Source organism: Microtus oregoni, unplaced genomic scaffold (assembly GCF_018167655.1).
Source record: "Microtus oregoni isolate MIOR12 unplaced genomic scaffold, Mior012 000000F_ref0000247, whole genome shotgun sequence".
Taxonomy (NCBI): Eukaryota; Metazoa; Chordata; class Mammalia; order Rodentia; family Cricetidae; genus Microtus; species Microtus oregoni.
Genome location: NW_024543059.1, coordinates 21,037,792 through 21,058,262, shown reverse-complemented (window position 1 = coordinate 21,058,262; position 20,471 = coordinate 21,037,792). Strand labels below are relative to the sequence as shown.

At 50.5% G+C, this 20,471-nt stretch overlaps 2 protein-coding genes across 5 annotated transcripts in view; one reads left to right on the top strand and one right to left on the bottom strand.

Moving 5' to 3' along the window:
* The window catches only part of Rgma (repulsive guidance molecule BMP co-receptor a), a 40,273-nt gene extending 35,356 nt beyond the window's left edge, over nt 1-4,917 (top strand). Inside the window, exon 4 of the mRNA XM_041655858.1 lies at nt 2,329-4,917. Within this exon, the coding sequence (XP_041511792.1) occupies nt 2,329-3,027 (699 nt within the window). The 3' untranslated portion in view covers nt 3,028-4,917. The remainder of the gene's footprint in view (nt 1-2,328) is intronic.
* Nucleotides 4,918-16,915: 11,998 nt separating this feature from the next.
* The window catches only part of Chd2 (chromodomain helicase DNA binding protein 2), a 112,592-nt gene continuing 109,036 nt past the window's right edge, over nt 16,916-20,471 (bottom strand). For all 4 annotated transcript variants that reach the window (XM_041659220.1, XM_041659040.1, XM_041658976.1 and 1 more), the window contains one exon: nt 16,916-20,219. In XM_041659220.1, the coding sequence (XP_041515154.1) occupies nt 19,886-20,219 (334 nt within the window). In that variant the 3' untranslated portion in view covers nt 16,916-19,885. The remainder of the gene's footprint in view (nt 20,220-20,471) is intronic.

The window sequence follows — 20,471 nt, the reverse complement described above, 5'->3', positions numbered from 1 at the left end:
GCTTTTCTACCACCCAAGCAGTGTTTCTGGTTTCTTATCCTTACACTTACTGGACCAGAGATTCACTAAGCAACCCCAGGATTGCCCGTGACCTCGTAAGTCTTCTCAGGCTGTTACCGTGACCCCTTTAGCTACCACACACACCTCCCAAGCAGCCGGGCAGAGCATCCAACCTCAGCCAGTCCCCGTGTGCCATCAGCAACCTGCTTTCCTCTCCTGGGTCCCTAAAAGCAGCAGATAGAAGTTGGGGCGGTGTCCCCCTGGAGTCCTATCAGCTAGCTAGCCAGACCCCTCTTCATGAGGAGTGAACATTGTTCTATACAGAGGAGAGTGGTAACTGAGCCTAGGAAGGAACAACTCAAGGTTTGGAGGGATGACAAGGAACAGCTCTGGGTATCACCTTGCCCCATATACCACCTCTCTCCGTGGCTTCAGGCTGGGTTTCGAGGTTCCTGTTGCCCTCAGATGGGCATAGGCTAGTGGTCGTGGTTCTCAACCTTCCTAATGCCACGACCCTTTATTAAAGGGTTCCCCGTGTTCTGGTGACTCCCAACCCATAAGCATATTCTCACTGCTACTTCATCACTGTCTTATCACTACTATTATGAATTGTAATGTAAATATTTTCTGGGAGATTGTGGTTTGTCAGAGGGGTTGTGACCCAGAGGTTAGAAACCCAAAATTAATCCCCCCTGCCTTCTGTGGCTGTGTGACCTCAGGCAAGTTACCACAGCTCCCTGAGCATCTCCATAGAGCCGGAGGTGTCACCTGCCCTAGGACTGCCACAGGAGGCTAGGGATAATAACTGTGGTGCCTGGAATGCCAAATACAGGGCGTGTCTGTGGCTCTCAGAACACTTACTACTGGCCTTACCCAGACGTCGGCACCTCCTGAAGCAGCCCAGCCCTTCACCTGCAGACCACAGGCTCCATTTGGAAGTGACCTCTGTGCTCTGGCCTGCACAGGAGCTGTAACTCACAGCCTGAAGCCTCTGGCTTTTGGTTTTTTTGTTTTGTTTTGTTTTGTTTTGGTTGACAACCACCTTCCTCCTCCCCAGCTTGAAGTGACCCCCAAAACTGCCTTGGGACCATAACCTCTATCCTCACACGCATGGATTTCACCCACCAAGCATCACAGTTCTCCATGCCAGATAATCAGGGTGTCAGCAGGGCTGTCCCTCCCCAGTTTCTAGCTAGCTTCTGGTGCTGCTGGCATCCCTTGGCTGGTGGCTGCACCCTTCTCTTCTCCACCTTCCTATTCTGCCTTCTCTCTTGGCTGTGTTCCCCTCAACACAAGTCTCATTTCTGCGGACGCTTGCATTTACCCTTGGGCCCACCAGATAATCCAGTACATCTCCACCTCACTCTCCTTCACCCAAAGACATCTACCAAGCCCCTTATGCCACACTCATAGTTGGAATGAATGAGCGTCTGGTGTTTGGGGGAGCAGCATTTTGGCCTGACCATAGTGGACTTAGGATCTTTTATTTTTAATTGGTCCTTTTAATTTTAACTTTATTTTTTATTTTATCTTTATGGTTTACTGCTGTCTATAGTGAATGAGCTTTTTTTTTTTTTTTTTTTTTTTTTTTAGTTAGGATAGTGAACTAAAGTTTTTCTAAGTAATTTTAGTATGTTTTCTAAAAAATCCAGGAAGTGGTGGTGGTGCACGCCTTTAATCCTAGCACTCAGGAGGAAGAAGCAGGTGGATCTCTGTGAGTTCCAGGCCTGGTCTAACGAGCAAGTTCCAGGATAGCCAAAGCTACACAGAGAAACCCTGTCTCAAAACAAAGAAACAATTACAAAAAAAAAAAAAGGAAAGAAAATTATAAAGAAAAATATTAAGTGTTGTAAACAGAGGCTGCTTGTTCGTTTCCCGGCCTCCCATACCCAAATAATCACACAGAAACTATATTAATTACAACACTGTTTGGCCAATAGCTTGGGCGTCTTTCTCACTAGCTCTTATATCTTAAATTGGCCCGTTTCTATTATTTTATATTTTACCATGAGGCTCATGGTTTGCTACCTCTCGCTTCTTGGGCAGCTACATGGCATCTGCCTCCATGCCTATGTTCTCTGTATATCTCTTTTAGTTTGGCCATATTCTGCATTCTGCCCTGCCATAGGCCAAAGCAGCTTTATTCATTAACCAATAAAAGCCACACATATACAGAAGGGCATCTCACATCACAGTGTTCAGCAGTGTGATTGGTATTGGACTATGACCGCTATGGAGAAGGGAAGCTCTACCGTGCCCCTCCATTACCACAGTTCCCTAAAACCTCCCCAGATCCTAATCCACTCTCCTCTGTCCCCTTCTCCATAGCTCACTATCATCTTCAAGAACTTCCCAGAGTGTGTGGACCAGAAAGTGTACCAAGCTGAGATGGATGAGCTCCCATCTGCCTTTGCGGACGGCTCCAAGAATGGTGGAGATAAACACGGGGCCAACAGCCTGAAGATCACCGAGAAGGTGTCAGGCCAGCACGTGGAGATCCAGGCCAAGTACATCGGCACCACCATCGTGGTCCGCCAGGTAGGCCGCTACCTGACCTTTGCCGTCAGAATGCCCGAGGAGGTGGTCAACGCCGTGGAGGACCGCGACAGCCAAGGCCTCTACCTCTGCCTGCGGGGCTGCCCGCTCAACCAGCAGATTGACTTCCAGGCTTTCCGGGCCAACGCAGAAAGCCCTCGTAGGCCGGCGGCTGTCAGCCCCTCTCCTGTGGTCCCCGAGACATTCCCGTATGAGACCGCCGTGGCCAAGTGCAAGGAGAAGCTGCCTGTCGAAGACTTGTACTACCAGGCCTGTGTCTTTGACCTCCTCACAACTGGTGACGTGAACTTCACACTGGCTGCCTACTATGCCTTGGAGGACGGCAAGATGCTCCATTCCAACAAGGACAAGCTCCACCTGTTTGAAAGGACTCGGGAACTGCCAGGTGCTGCGGCCGCGGCATTCACCTTGGCCCCCCAGGGGCTCCTTGGCACCCTCACACTTCTGGCCCTGCTGCCCGTGTTGTGGTAGACATTTGGCCGCCTTGGATGCAGAGGGAGGTGCAGGAGCCTTGGCCTCTCGCCCCCGGCTTCTCATTTGTCTGAGGGCCCGAGGAGTCATCTTCGGGATGCAGCCCAACAGGTGGGCTCTCTGTGACCCCGTGTTCTCTGCACCGTTCAGCAGCAGAGGTGACCTCTAGCTGATGACCTATACCAGGCCATCCTCAAATGTTTTGGCCGGGGCTCAGGGCCTGGGACAGCTCTCTCTCCTTTCTCTCTCTCTCTCTCTCTCTCTCTCTCTCTCTCTCTCTCTCTCTTAGTGCACGCGACAAGGTTGTGGTGATTGGTGCTGTGTTTTGTGACAGTAGAGTTGTGTGAGAGGGAGACCAACCCTCCACCCCGACCCCACCGTGTGAATGTGCAAGCCAGAGCCCCCATAAGCTGAAGACCCCCACCCTCCACCCACCCCTACCCCGTTACCAGAGAGACACTGGGAAAGTCGGCTCCTTCCACACCCTCACAATGCACTGAGACAGGCCCAGCTGACTGCTGCATACCCACCTACCCTGGGCCTCCTGGGCCCTCCCACATACGCGCACGCACACTGTTACACAAGCACACTCGCACACGCTAAGCCCACGGGTACACCCCCAGCCACCACGTCAGTGAGGTTGAAGCATCTACACCGTTCTTTCCCGGGGCAGGGCCTCTGAGCAGTATGACAGCCCCAGAGGGTCCTCGCTTGGCATCTTTAACCAATAGATGTAAGCTTGTGGTCTGTAGGCTCCTGGTCCCTTCCCATCCAATGCTACAGAGAGACTGCCCCGTGCATCCGGCCACTGTGGGTGTGAGTTCAGGGTGCCATGCGCAGGCACCTGCCTGCAAAGCCCCCACGGTTGGAGGAAAGGTGTGTTTTGGCCTGAGGTCTCAACAATGCCACTCGTGGGCTCCAGTCCCATTTCTGGCTCCACCCTCTGCCCCTCTCCCATTGCACTTAAGAAATCGAAGTGCTTGGTTCTGAATGTTTCAGCAGAAAAGTGATCCTCCAGTTCCCGCCCTCCCCCGCCCACCACCACACACCCTGCTAGGTGTACAGCCCCTCAGCAGGGGCCCTGGGGCCTCAGGGCACGAGCAGCAGACACAGTAGATAGGGCCAGCTGGCCTGCCCTGTCCTCTTCTCTCTCACCTGCCTTCTAGACTCCCCTAACTGCTGGTCAGCAGCTCCACTCCCAACCCCAGCCCTCTTGCCTGGAGTCTTTGGTGGGAAGAGCAGCAGCTAAGAGGCCTTCCAACACCTGCACCCCGGCAGGGTCTCCTCCCGCTAGTCCCTCGTTTAAACTCTGGCCACATGGCCAGAGGCCTGCCATTGGGAGCCTAGTTTTCCTTCTGCTCAAGGTGAGCACCCATCCCCGGAGCCCAGAGCCGTTCCCATCTCTGCTGCTGCTGTTCCGGAGGCCCCCATGGGACCAGCGTGGTGTTGCGGCTGGCCCCATGGGCCGCCCAGCCAGCGACCCTGCAAGCCCACCCTAGCCCCCCCACTCAACATTTGCAGCAGCCCTCTGCTGCTCTCCAGGGACCTCTCATACACTGGCCAGGAGGCTGCAGAACCTGCCTCTCTCTCTCCCTGAGGTCCTGACCCCTGCCAAAAACCACGTGGGTAGCTGGGAGGGGCTCAGCCCAGCCCCTCCTCCCGGCTGGTTTCGCTTTTTTTTTTTTTTTAAGCTATCCCTATGTTGGAAGTAAAAAAAAATAATTGAAGCACTTTATTTTGGTTGTGTTTGATCACGTTCTGCTTGGAAGTGGGAACCCCTCACTGTGTCCACATGTCTGCGACCTGTGTGGAGTGTCACTGCGTGTACATACTGTAAATTATTTATTAATGGCTAAATGCAAGTAAAGTTTGTTTTGTTGTTTCCTTTTTGATGAGATGTTGCGGTTTGTTTTTCTAAGCAGAATTTGGTCCTTGGGGGGTGGAGCGGAGCAGTGACGTGAATAGTGGATTTCTCCCGAAGCTTTGGGCAAGCTTGTGCCCAAGCGTTGTGACGTGTGAGATGCAGCTCTTTAGCCACTGTGGCCCTTTGTGACTCGGAGATTGGTTTTCTTCCTTAGGAGGATTTGGTTGGTTCGGTTTCCCTGGCACGAGGAATATTGGAGCGGAATGATGCTATGTGGTAGAGGGCTATGATTGCCTTCTAGGACAAAACTGGAGAAGTAGAGGGGCTGGTCTGAGGTCCGTAATGACTTCATCCAGCCAACATTGGCCAGGAGCCTCTTAACCTCCTCAGCATCCTAGGGGCCTGGTGGCATTTTTAATAGGACCGCTGTCCAGACCTATGTACAGCTAGGTTCACTGCTAACTGTGGTCATATGTCATCCATTAAAAAAAAAAAAAAGTGTGTTAGTACACACCTTTATCCTAGCACTTGGGAGGCAGAGGTAGGTGGGTCTCTGGATTTAAGGCTAGCCTGGTCTACATAGTGAGTTCCAAGGACAGCCAGAGCTACGTAGAGAAACACTATCTGGTGGGGGTGGGGGGGACGATGAAGAGACACCTACACAAAGAGTCAAGGAACTCAAACCATTTTAAGAACTGACTGAGGTGTCCTCACCTGCCAGATAGGTTTTGAATCCCCTGCCACCACTGACGAAATAAACCAAACAAACCAAATTAATAAGTCCAGGTTGAATGATTGAACAGCAAAGCAGTCCTGGGTGACCCTCAGGAGGATGAAGAGAGGTATCACATGGCAAACATGCCGGGTCTTAAGTAGCCTGTAGGCCCCAAGGAGGGACCAACTTTTGGCAGGCTTCTCAGGGGCTGAGGTGACTCCTCTGGGGGAGGGGCCATTGGGGTGCTGAGGGCAGGGTCTGGAATGGGGCTCTAAGCTAGAGATTCCAAACAGCAAAACAAGCCAGGTTGAAGTCCCAAGTAAGGGACCTTGTGGCAAGTCATTTAACCTCTCCTGAGCCCTGCTCCCTCCTCTACAAGCTGACATGGATCTTTCCCAGGGGGGGTTAATCGGAGAGTTCCACTTGCAGAGTAACTCTGGCGGGACTGAGGATGGAGGCAGGAATTTCTGCCCTGCCTATTTTAGGGCGTGACCTAACTGAGGAGATGGTGCGTGAAGAAACCACAGGCATGGCTGTAGAGATGGCTCAGAGGTTAAGAGCATTGCCTGCTCTTCCAAAGGTCCTGAGTTCAATTCCCGGCAACCACATGGTGGCTCACAACCATCTGTAATGAGGTCCGGTGCCCTCTTCTGGCCTTCAAGCATACCCACAGACAGAATATTGTATACATAATAAATAAATAAATATATATATATATATATATAAAAAAAAGAAACCACAGGCACATACAGGAAAGATGGGCTGTGGCCTCTGGTGGAGACACAGCCACAACAGCATCCATTTTATATCTGAATCAGAGGCAGGCTTATTGCACGCCACTGAGCAACTAGGGAGGCTCAACTAACCCTGGTAGGGCTCTCTGTCGGGGAAACACTCCCAGGCTCTAAACATCTGGGAGGAGGGAGCTGCTGGTGACATTTTCTGGACACCTGTCATCCACACATGGACCAAATGAAGGCTTTGCCATTCCCATGAGTCTGAGGCACTGGGGTCCTTGACATGGCCGTGTTTGTGTCTACTGCATATGCTCGCTCATATCTGTTCCCCGTGGAGGAGGAGCCCACAGAGCCAGTGACGAGACGACAGGCCAGCAAGAGGAGAAGCCCAGGAAGAGCATGTATACCCACCCCACACAACCCCAACCAGACATGAGACGGGAGAACTTTAAAGAACTCTCCTTTTTTTTTTTTTTTCTTTTTCTTTTTTTAAACATAGACCCCTAAAGAAACAGTGAAGAGTTGATGGATGACGAAAGAGCTAAATACACCTCCTGCATTGTCAGGAGCCACAGGCCTCAGCCTCAGTGGTCAGAGCAGTACGGAGGTGGCAGGACCAGCCACACACAGGCCAGGGTATGGAAAAGTCAGGCACATGGGGAAAAAGTCTCTCATTCTCCGTCAGATGAAAATGCTATCCGACACTTGGCCAAGAAATAGTTTGGGCTTCGGATTTTTTCAGGCCCCTAAATTTAACCCACAAAAATTCTTTCCTGAACACCACACTGCTCCTTGCCCTCATGAGCAGGGGAATTTGCATCTCAAGAGTGTGGGCCCAACACCTTGAGCCTGAGTAGTCCTTGTCTTCATTGTGTTTGGCATAAAAATCCCCCAAACTGCCTGCCTTGCTAGAACACAGACGGGGTGCAGTGGGCGTGTAGCTCAATGCCAGAGCACTTGCCTATCATGTGAGAGGCATTAAGTCCCTGGGTTCTGCCCCCAAACAAAAATAAGTAAAAGAAATCTTAAAGTTCTTGTTTGACAGGCGGGATTCGTAAGAGGTAAAAACAGAAGAGGCTGATAAACGAAATCTGATAACCGAGTGGGTAAATGGCGATGGCATCATTCTCAGAAGGCTCTGGCAGAGGCCCCGGAGAGCCAAGCAGCGCTGGAGCCTCTCTGTCATGCCCGAGCATGGCTGAGAGCAGAGGGGGCATGTGGGCTTGGGCAGCCGACTGACTTGGCGTTGGAGCTGGGCCCTGCCTGTTGCTCACTGGGTGGTCTCCCTTGGATATTTTTGAGCCTGGGATTCCTGATCTGTAAAATGGAATTACACGTAGCCCCCTCCCAAGGTCATGTGGAAATCTAATGAGCTAATGCCTGGCACAGAGGCCCAACGACAAAGGGAACCCACCAGAAGTAGAGGCCCCTGTGGCAATGGTACCTAAGGTACTTACTCAATTGATGACTTCACTTGCCTGTGAGGACAAGTCCTGTATTCTCACCGGGGAGACAAACCAACAAGGCCCATGGTGGCAGACCCCAGGAAGAAGGCGGGTTCATTGCAAGTGGCCTCCTAAGAAAGGGTGAGGAGGGATAAAAGGCGAGTCTGGCTAGCCTACAACATGAATTTCCAGAGCATTCCACGTCAAGAACACACTGGAGGGGAGCTCTCTGCAAAGAGCAGAGAATGCTGGGGACCTGGAACAGCCCAGCCCAGAGGGAGGTCTCAAGGGATTACAGGAAACCAGCGTGACTCCAGGGCAGTGAAGGGACAGATGGAAGTCCCAGGATGAGACCATACAATGGCTAGAGCATGGCAAGCCTCCTGGGCTGGGGAAACACACGGTGTAGGTCCATCGTCCCCTTAGAAACATGGTCACACGTCCTCCTGATTGCCTCAAACTGTACGTAGCCAAGGATGATTCCCAAGCTTCCGGCTATCTCACCTTCATTCCGAGGGCAGAATTACTGGTGTGCACCACTGTCTTTGTTCAGTGCTGAGAATGGAACCCAGGGTCTCGTATATACTGACAAGCATTCCTACCTACTGAACTGCAATGCCAACCTGACCTGAAGCTTTCTTTTGAGGCCAGAGGGAGCCACGCAGGCTCAGCACCGCTCCTGTGTAGAGGAGAGACAAGCCTCCACCAAGGAAAGGCAAAGCCATTGCCACCACATAAGGCCAGTCCCAGGCAGTGGCTTGAAGGGTAAGTCACAAACAATGCCACACCAGTTTGGAATTATGATTAATAGGGTGGTATTTATTTAAAGGGGAAAAAACTTACAGATCACCGTCTCAGACAACAGCCCTCTGCGCAACCAGGAAGGGAGTCTAGTCGCCAGCGGAGCAGGAAGTGAAGAGAGAGAGGAGAGGGAAGTGGCCGCTTTTTTAAAGGGAGAGAGACCACACCCCAATGGGCTGGTATCTCAGCGGCTATAGGCTGGAGGAGCAGAAGGACCTCCCGCAACAGGGGCTGAACTAGAGAGATGTGTGGAATGCTAGCCTGTTGACGGAGCTTTCCGTCCCACCTAGTCCCGCAGCTGTTCAGTCCCAAAGAAACACACAGGGGTCTACATTAATTATAAACTGGTTGGCCTCTTAGCTCAGGCTTCTTATTAACTAATTCTTACATCTTAAATTAGCCCATAATTCTTGTCTGTGTTAGCCACGGAGCTTGGTACTTTATATCAGTGAGGCATTCTCGTCTTGCTTCCTCTGCGGCTGGGTGGCAACTGCAGACTGAGCCTTTCTTTCCTCTTCCCAGAATTCTCCTGTTCTCGTTGCCCTGCCTCTACTTCCTGCCTGGTTGCCTTGCCTATACTTCCTGCCTGGCTACCGGCCAATCAGCGTTTTATTAAACCAATACAAGTGACAAATCTTTACAGGGTACAAGACCATTGTCCCACAGCAATAGGCTTTGCATTGAACTTGTAGGATGGGTAGGCAGAGCTGAGAGACAGAGGGACTGTCACCAGGTGTGACTTGAAACACCAGGGTAGAGATATGGCTACCTCCCTAGAACTTTCTTATTTAAATAACATAAACTGCCCTGAGCAAATGCTGAAGGCAAACTGTGCTCACAGGCTGGGCTTCACAAACAAAAGAACACATGTTGGGAGCAGACCGACAAGCCGCTTGCTTAGCTGTGACAAGTAAGAGGACTGGTGGAACCACTCGGCTCACAGAGAGTGCTGAAGTCTCCAAAAGCCCCCGCCCCCCCGCCCCCGTGCTGAGAAAGGGCGGGTGGTTCACTGAAGTTGGGCTTCACAGTCAACACTAAGCTGTGTAGGATGGAAAGAGACTAACATTTAAAAAGGAAAGAACAAGCTGGGCATGGTGGCACGTGCCTTTAATTCTAGCACTTGGGAGGCAGAGGCAAATGAATCTCTGTGAGACCGAAGCCAGCCTGGTCTAAGTTCCAGGACTGCCAAAGATACACAGAAAACCCTGTCTCAAAGGGAGAGGGGGAGGGAGGAAAGGAAAAAGAAGAAGCACTCTTGGTACATGGTTGTAGTGGCAGCAGGGGTTCTTTGGGATTCAGACAAGACACAAGGCAGCCCAATTCCTAAGGTCAAGATGAGCAGACTGTCCATCATCACCTTGTCCTTGCTTCAGGGTGACCTTGGGAGGATTCATCCACATTTGAACACACACCAGCTCTCTCTCTCTCTCTCTCTCTCCCTCCCTCTCTCTCTCTCTCTCTCTCTCTCTCTCTCTTTCTCTTTCTCTCTCTCTCTTTCTCTCCTGCACGGATTGGAGTCCTTCTCTGGGCCTTAATATACATCAAAATGTCCCAGTGAAAAGATCTGCGAGGGGAGAATTAAGATTTGCTCAGAAACTGTTAGGGAATTGGACATAGGCAAAAAAGACAACTGTCACGGAAGAGGAAGGGTGTTCTGACAGCTTGGGGTAAGAGATAACTCACAACGAATAAGAGTCTAAAGGATTAAGTTAGTTGGAAATGGGGCCAGTAGCAGTCCCCGGAAGCCCTTCCTCATGGCAACTGGACAAGTGGACAAGAGACTGAGCCCTGAATGGGGGGGGGGGCTGCAGGAATCACTCAGCAGTGAGAGCATGTGTTGCTCTTGCAGAGGACCAGAGTTCAGTTTTCAGTACCCATGTCAAACAGTTCACAAGTACGCGGAACTCCAGCTCTAGGGGATCCAACGTCCTCTTCTGACCTCCATGGGTATCTGCAGCCACAGGCACATAGCTACACACAGACATATATCCACATACACACAGACACATAGCTACACACAGACATATATCACATACACACAGGCACATAGCTTCACGCAGACATATATCCACATACACACAGACACATACCTACACACAGACGTATATCCACATACACACAGACACATAGCTACACACAGACATATATCACATACACACAGACACATAGCTACACACAGACATATATCCACATACACACAGGCACATAGCTGCACGCAGACATATATCACATACACACAGGCACATAGCTGCACGCAGACATATATCACATACACACAGACACATAGCTACACACAGACATATATCCACATACACACAGACACATAGCTGCACGCAGACATATATCACATACACACAAGCACATAGCTGCACGCAGACATACATCCACATACACACAGACACATAGCTGCACACAGACATATATCACATACACACAGACACATACCTACACACAGATATATATCCACATACACACAGGCACATAGCTACACGCAGACATATATCCACATACACACAGGCACATAGCTGCATGCAGACATATATCCACATACACACAGACACATAGCTGCACACAGACATATATCCACATACACACAGACACATAGCTGCACGCAGACATATATCACATACACACAGACACATAGCTACACACAGACATATATCACATACACACAGGCACATAGCTACACACAGACATATATCACATACACACAGGCACATAGCTACACACAGACATATATCCACATACACACAGACACATAGCTGCACGCAGACATATATCACATACACACAAGCACATAGCTGCACGCAGACATATATCCACATACACACAGACACATAGCTGCACACAGACATATATCACATACACACAGACACATACCTACACACAGATATATATCCACATACACACAGGCACATAGCTACACGCAGACATATATCCACATACACACAGGCACATAGCTGCATGCAGACATATATCCACATACACACAGACACATAGCTGCACACAGACATATATCCACATACACACAGACACATAGCTGCACGCAGACATATATCACATACACAGACACATACCTACACGCAGACATATATCCACATACACAGTCACATAGCTACACACAGACATATATCACATACACACATATACATATAATTACTGATGGCCTGGGTGCACAGTAGTTTGTGCAAGAGAACTTCTGGGTAGAGGACAGAGCCTAGGTGGACCCCATCATTCGTGGGCTCTCTGCCAGGATGGGTAAGTAATAATTGCTCCTAGCCATAGCCGTCTCAGCCATGAGGAAATAAGGTTGTTCTGTAAACTAGCTTGAGTGTATGGGAAGACCACTCCTCCTTGGACTGTTTCCTGCCAGGCACAGCTTTGACCCAACTCCATCGTCGTCCCTTGACAAACTCTAGTGCCCACACGTCCTCCTCTGCTACAGCCTCTGAGTCAGAAAAAAATCTGACACCCAACCTAGAAAGAAGTGATTTTGTCCCAGCTTCCTTCTGGTGGGTAGACCAGGGTCAAGAGCAGTCAACTTCTGGAGGTTACAGAAAGGTTCTAAAAGAGGAAGCTCACCCACCCTGCTTCTTATCTCCAAGCCAAGACAATGTCAGGAGTCCCCAACAGGGGTGGAATCCACTTAGGGCTCTAGATTGGGTGACCAGGGAGAGGGCCTACCCGCTGTTATTCCCCAGAAGGCCCCTTCGCTCGTCTGGGGAACTACCTTTCCCAGGAGCACCTAGCTTTCCACGCAAAGGCTGCGCAGGTGCAGAACGTGGCGTTTGACGCACATGCGTGGGGGACCCTTTAAAAGCTGGAACGCCGTCTGTTCATCCTCTTTTTCCCTTCTCTTTACTGTTACAAACGGTGCAATAAACCTCTCGCCACGTGGGTCTTGTTGTGTCTTGCGTCCTCCTTTCGTCTCCAAGAAGAAGAAGAACACCCGCCACTCACACCTACAGGCTAGATGGACAGGGAGGGCTTAGAAGAGGGACAAACTGGGAGGAGAAGTTGGGTTGAGACAACAGCCACCTACAGTCTGAGAGCCTGGAGGTCTGAGCTGATTAGTCTTATGTCATCTTGACACACAAATAGGGTTATCTTAATGGAGGGAACCTCCGTTGAGAAAATGCCTCCAGTAGATCCAGCTGCAAGGCTTTTCCTTCATTAGCGATGGGGGAGTACCCAGGCCATTGTGGATGACGTCATCCCTGGGTTGGTGGTCATGGGTTCTATAAGACAGCAGGAGAAAACCAGGAGAAGCAAGACAGTAAAGAGCACCCCTCCATGGCCTCTGCATCCGCTCCTGCCTCCAGGTTCCTGCCCTGCTTGAGTTCCTGTCCCGACTTCTTTTGATGATGAACAGCCATGTGGAAGTGTCAGTCAAACGAACCCTTTCCTTCCCAACTTGCTTTTGGGTCATGGTGTTTCATTGCATCAGTAGAAACTCTGAGACAGGCTCCAAGGAGGAACATGTCAGTGTGCTGGAGGCCTGTCAACTGGGTCGCCATCACCCAGAAGCGGCCAGTCAGTTTTCCAGGTTGAGAACAAGTCTTGGCAACAAATCTAATATGATCTGGCTGCCAGTGTGGTCTCCATTTCTGATGTGCGTGAACGCTGGAAACAGCCAAGTGGTATTATAAGAGCTAGATATCATGGTCACTTGCCCGAGAGTACTAGCACCAATTCGTCACTGTGAAGTCCTGTCCAGCCACCCCCTTCCTAGGCTTCAGGTTCTCAGAGCCCAAGCATGTTGCATCGAAGGGTTTGGTGAGCAAGGCCCGAGGGTGTTGAGACTGGGGCCTAAGCTATCCGGAGCTAGGTCTATAAAGACAGCTCACTTCCCCACAACTGCCTTTTTGAGTGCACACATCCATGGAAGGTTGGCCTACACAATACTAAGAGTCCTTCCTGGTTCTTCTAAATACAGACAATTGGAGGCTACCCAATGTGGCTGGACATGGCCTAGATTTGGGGGGACATTCGTATATTCTGCAAAGATTTAATGATACTGTGACAGTGACCTTTCGGCTCCATGCTGAAGACACAGCAGAGTGGATGAAGGCGCTCTGCCTCGTGGGTGACCTCTAGTGGTGAGAAACTGGCAACAGCGATTCCAGTTGTTCACCCACCGTCCTATAGCAGAGGAACGGTCTTGTATTCGCTGGTCCGCTCAAGAAGAGCTTCCTGGTTCTCCCACCTTAACCATGAACCCCTTTGTGTCTGTGAGCCTTGTTGCCCTCTGTCAACTAGGGCCAGGATGACTTCCTCACAGGGCAGCTGGGAGAACTGAGAGCATGCCATTGCAAGGCCTGTGGGACCAAGAGGGAGCTGTCAAAGCAGAGGATATCTGGTCTTGATTGTTGCAGAATGTTAGTTTAAGGTGTGTTACATTTGTCTATGCTGCGGAACATTTGTTTACTGATGCAAAGATGTGTTACACGCTTTTATGTTGTGTTTGTTTAACTCTGTGAAGCTGTGATACTTTGCCTGTCTAAAACATCGGATGGTCTAATAAAGAGCTGAACAGACAATAGTGAGGCAGGAGCAAGGACAGTCAGGGCTGGCAGAAAAGAGAAGCAGTAGGAGAAATCTGGGAGGAGAGAAGAAGGAGAAAGATAGGACAAGGAGAGGAGGACACCAGGGGCGAGCCACCCAGCTACACAGCCAGCAATGGAGAAAGAAGTAAAGAAAGGTATACAGAAATAGAGAAAGATAAAAGCCCAAAGGCAAAAGAGATGCGTAATTTAAGATGAGAAAAGCTGGCTAGAAACAAGCCAAGCTAAAATTCATAAGTAAGAATAAGCCTCCATGTCATGATTTGGGAGCTGGGTGGCAGCCCCCCCAAAAGAGTAAAGAGTAAAAAACAAACAACACTTGATAGCATTTTTCTCCTTGACTAACCTATATTCAAGGCTCTCCTGAACTTTTCAGCTATTCGAAAGTTCTATTGAACTTCTCAGGACGGAGCCTCTCATTGTCTTTAATAAGAATCTTACTGAACTTCACTAGAATCCCCCACCCACCATATCTGATCAGGAATGGAATCACGGGCGCATAGAAAGCAATTCAGAGGAAAACGTGAGTCGCTAAGGTCACCTTGTGAGGGATGTTCTCAGTACCCTCTCATGCCTCCTTCGGGAACAAGGTGGCTCCAGTCTCCTGGCCCCTCCTGGCAAAGGAAGGGATCTAGAAGTTGGGAGAAGAACCAGAGCCTTCCCCTGGGCAGGGTGTGGGCCGGCTGTGGTTCCGCTGGGATTCATGTTCTTCTGCTGCCCTCTGCAGGACAGTTCTAGAATCACACCTACTCTGGGATGATGCGTCAGATTCTCAAGCGGCCAAGGCTCCATGTGGGGAAGAGGGGCGTCTGGTTAGTTGTCTGTCAACTTGATGATAACTAGAGCCTTCTGGGAAGAGGGGATCTTGATTAAGAAGCTGCCTCCATCAGATTAGCTTGTAGGCAGGTCTGCGGGGTCATTTTCTTGATTAATGGTAGATGTGGGAGACCCCAGCCCACTATGGGTGGTGCCACCCCTGGGCTGGTGGTCCCGGCTTGTGTGAGCCCGTAAGCAGCACTCCTTCATGGCCTCTGCTTTAGCTCCTGCCTCAAGTTCCCACCCAGACTTCTCTTCAAACCCCTTTACTCCCTAAGTTGCTTCTGGCCTTTGTGTTTATCACAGAAATAGAGCACAAACAAGGACAGGTAACAAAAGAGGTCTCTCATCTGTAGGGCCTCCAGGAGCCCCATCCTTCTGCCTTTGACAGTGTGGCCAGCCAAGCCCATCTTGTGTGTTCTGCGGGGCTTCCATCCTTGCTACCAGAATGCAGACTTCGTAACACAAGCTTAGGTGTGAGTGGAACACAAAAGCCTAGGTTGGAATCCCAGTCGGACACAAGACTTGCACCCACTGGCCCATGGGTCCCCTGTGATCCCCTCTGCCTGGGAATTCAGAGAAGGCAGAGAGTCCATGTGAACTCTCCCCTTGCTTGCTCTGAGTTATCCATTCTGGACATGTTTCAGGTAGACTGTAGACCTGATTTTGTTCCCACACAAAGTCAGAGAGCCTTGTGGCCAGGGACAAGTCATTTGGACACCTAACTCATCAGGAAATCCCCAAGACCTGCCACAGGAGGGAGTCCTATCAACAGGGGCTGGGCAGGGCTCCATCATAAACAGGAGCGTGCAGGAAGGTTTTATCTGTTTCAGCTGCATCCAGATGGTACTCCACAAAATCAGGAGGCAGCATGGATTAGAGTTCTGACCTGGAATAGGATGGAAGGGGCTTTTAGTTAAAGCCTCAGCGGCGATGCTAGCGTGGCTCCTTTAAGAACCACAGGCTCTATTCTTCTCTGGCAAACTGCTGGTCTTTAGTTCTCAGTAAGTGACCTTTCTGTTGGCACTTACTGAGCAGGATTTGTGTGTTTGCCAAGCATCTGCGTCCCTGCCAGGGAGGCACTGGGAGGTGAGGGCCCCAGGCCTGCAGCTTCCAGTAAAAGGCAGGCAGACATCTTGGCAGCAGCGGCCTTGGAAGCCTGTCACTGTTGGGATTCATAATAGATTATTGCAGCACTTGTTCTTAAAGTTTCCCAGAGCCAGCCCAGCTGCGCTGCGCAGCACAGAGGGAGGGATTACCAGTAGTTTCTTCAGAGGAACGCCTCTCCATGCGTCTCCACTTTGCCAGGCCAGGCTTAACACTGGTCTCTTACACCCAAGGGTCCCTGAAGGCTAGCAGGGTGGAGTCCCAGCAGCGGGCCTCTCACCGCTATTCAGAAGCATGGGTTTATAAAGACGTGAGCTTGGGTTCAAAGTCACATTGGTAGCCCTGGGCCTGGACAAGATTGCAAGGAGGCTCTCCACTCACAGGCCAGGCTGCTTTTGCTCTGTCTGGGCCATGTCGGAGCAGAGCCACCTCTGGGCCAAATTGCAAGTTAATGTCTGTGTCACGGTTCCCATTAGAAAGGCATCTTTGTCCACTCGGGAATATATAACCCAACCGTGAAGCGCATAAATGCTGCAGGCTGACAGGCCTCCCCAGGACCCCCAGAGCAGCTCAGGGCAGTCCTGCACGACCTACCCGCTTCAATAGCTCCATGCCATCTCATGAGGTGCACAGTTGTGGGCTGTGGCCTGGGGCTGTTCACACACAGGAAACTGTCTATAGCAACAAAAACACAACTTAGGAAAAAACCCATCAATGACAAGCTTGGACACATGGCCACGCCTCCAGCAAAGGAAAGAGACAGAGGAAGTATCTTCAAGGCATTTGCCTCACACCAGAATGTAACGCAAAGGGTTACCCCGATTCTAAAAATCCTTAGTAACGCTTTTTAATATACAAGAATCAAAAGTACAGCAGTTTTACAATGTAGGAAAATTTAATACATACTATATAAACAACATTATTTACATCAGAAATCACTAGGACAGTGGCATTTTTCACAAATATAAATTAATTACTGTTTAGTCAACAGGTTTCAAAAGTCCACAAGTTTACAAGAAAAACCACCTGTCCCCAAATGAGTAGGGACAGATGGACTAAAGCAGCCTGGACCCTTGGCATGGCTCTCTTCACCTGACACAGCTGGCCTCAGATGAGCGACAAGACCACAGGTGCTGGGCCTGGACACGGCTCCTGCTGACATGGGGGTTTTGGTCTATAAGATTTCAGTGTTGCTGTGTGTGTGAACACGTAAGTGAATCACCTTTGCTCTGCAAAGCCTGATGCAGCTGCCAGCCACACCAGGTCAGGGCAACAGCAACACAGTGAGAAATGTTTGCGTTCCCTTTGCGGGGCTTATGGAATGACTACACAAGAGTCCCAGGAAGGACCAGGAGGTCGGGCTCCCGCAGGCTGGCCAATGAGGGGACACCGTGGTCAGCAGAAACATCACCTTCCTGGTCTAGGGTCACGGTGCATCACAGTACTTCAGGCCTTGGCAACACTCACTCTTTCCTCAACCATGAGCTGCCCAAAGCTGGGTTCCACCAGAACTCCGCCGACAGCCTCGTCCACCTGCGCAGACTGCTGCTGTAAGCGTATGGTGCACATACTGGTTTAAAGCAAGAGGAAAGCCTCCTTTCTCCCAACCCACTCGTCAGATACACTTCAAAACCCACAACAGATGTCTGATGGGAGATACTGCAATCTAGAATCAATGTAACACTGATCTGGCCAACATCGCCTTTTGCTACATATTATGGCACTTTAGTCCTGAAGGAAACAAAAGTTCCTTTTTCCTCATGATGAGACATCTTTGAGAATAACTTACAACTTCTACCAACAAGTTGAAAGAGAAAAAGGCCTAGGTAAGCGTGGAAGGGCAAGGCCTCCACCTTGCACAGGGCACCAAAGAGCCCAGCAAATCAATATTAGTGTCGATGTCATCAGCAAGAAGCTCCAACTCTGGTTTACTGTTCACTGTGTGAGAAACCGTGGCAGGCCACCAGGCAGGAGACTCCAGCCAGAGGACTCCAGTGCATGCCCAAGATCAGGGTGAGGGACCAGGTGCCATGAGGCATCCAGAAGGCCACCAGGCAGGAGACTCCAGCCAGAGGACTCCAGTGCATGCCCAAGATCAGGGTGAGGGACCAGGTGCCATGAGGCATCCAGAGGGTGGTCTATTGAGCACTGGCTGCAGGGATCGACTCAGTACAGCCAGGTCCATGGTGCTCTAAGTAGCGGAAGCAATGGCCCACCACAGCCATGCCATGGCCAGACGATGGACTCAAAGACACAATTCAAGCTTGTCTTGGGTAGGTCATTAATGGTACTGCCCAGGATGGGTCCACCCCATCCCCAAAGGAGTTCAGAGAGCTGAATCCTGCGTATGTCCAAAAGAAGACTTTTCATCAACTCAGAATGAGCCTGGACTCTCACCACACCATCTATATGTTAAAGTCAGCTTTCCTGTGTCCATCTAGAAAGGCTTTGGATACCTTAACAATACTGGCAAGCTATACTGAAAGTGAGTCAAACCAAAGGCGCAACCCAGTTATCCATATGCTGAGAAGAGCCATTCAATGATGCAACCCACCAACCTGCCCCAATCTGACCCCAACAGGCCACCTGTCCTCTTACAGCTCAGCTACCCCAGTCATGGCTGTTTGGGAGTTGGGAAAATTAACTTAGGTTTATACTCTACAGATCATAAAGAAAGAGGGCTTGACGCTGCTGAATCCTAACTTGCAATGGAAATGTAACCCCTCAGGTATTTTTCCCTGACTGAACCTCAACTGTCAAGATGTTTGGGTGTGTATAGCCTGCGTCTTCAAGCTGTGTAAAGGAACCGAGATGCAAGTACATTCACTGACCCACTCCAATACTGAAAGCTCCCTGCTTGCTGGCACCACCAATGCCCACATTCAGAACCCCACCCCTCCCCATCTGCATGAGTGCCCCAGCTCTGGGCTTACCAGCAGGCACCCCATCAGCAGGCCACCATCAGGACCCGTGACTCAGACACCCACCAGGGATTCCTATTTCCTGGTGACACTACCCCAAAGCCCCATCTCCACCCCTACACCCACTAAGCCCATGCCCCAAACAAGTAAGACCCACGGTGGCATCAATGATGCCAATGTCACAGTTCTCTAAAGTCGGCCAAAGGGATCCAATTTTCCCTGACAAAGAGGGAAAATGGACTCCACCAGAAGACCAAACGTTTGAAATGTACAGAGATAGTACGGGAAGAATTAGTGTTGGCGGGTGGGACGCCATTTTGGAAGTTGTTTCCTGTCTCTCTATGCCCACCCCACTTCACGTAACGAGACCAAGTGTGTCACTTCTCCCAGAAACATCTGAGGGGTATACGTGCTCCCCTTTCAAGTCTTGCAGTGTGAAACCCACCCTGTGACCTCCCACTTCCCATCAGCAGCACCCTCACGTCATAGTGAACCAATCACACACTGTCCAGCAGGTCCTTGCCCTGGTCACTCATGCTGAATATAACATTCATTGACTCTCAAGATCCCCGATTCCTTCACAGGGAAAGCAGCCCAATGAAGATGGTACATAAGTCACCTCTTCCTCCCAGCACCCACGGAGGTGGGAAGCCACAATAGGCTAGGATGGGACAGGGTGCCAAAGCGCAGGAGTAGAGACCAAACCAAAGCAGCAGATGAAGGCCTCCGACTCCCTGAAGTGCTCCTTCAGCCGCCAAGTTAGTGGATTCAGCAGCAGCGTATCCAAGAACTCCACTCGCTAGCCTGACCACTGGCCACCGCTGGACCAGACCAAAAAGTCCAAGTGCTTGATGACTCCCGTGATCGCGCCCCTTTCGGAGCTGTCCTTTATGTTTTCCGAACATTCCAGTTATAGTCTGGGTTGTTTTTCTGTTCTAGCGATCTCTCCAAAGGAGACCTGTGATCCAAGGGTGACTTGGAATCATGGGGAGACTTCTGGGAAGGGGGTGAGCGAGGATCTGAGGCTGCAGCGTGTAATGAGGGCAGGGGCTGTTTGTATTCCCCCAACTTGTCTGTGTGGAAAGAGCGGTAATGGTCTGAGGGTCCCTGGCCGTGGTAGCCCATTGCGGGTCTGTGGTCAGACATTCGTCGAAAATCCTGCTGGTGGTAATTCTGGGGCCTAAAATCATCTGATCTCCTCCGTTTAGAGTCATGATGGTGCCTGAAAGAGAGATGCAAGGATCAGCTAAAAGACCACAACCAGACTCTCCATCTTCTGCTGTCATTTCCTCATACACACATGGACCAGAGACAAATGTTTCCATCACCAGGAAACCAACACACACACACACACACACACACACACACACACACACGGCCCAGACACGGTCAGTTCTTTCATACATAATGGTAAAAGTATCCTATGAAATAACGTGCCCTCTTCAGAGCTGCAGTGACATGTGGACACACGTGG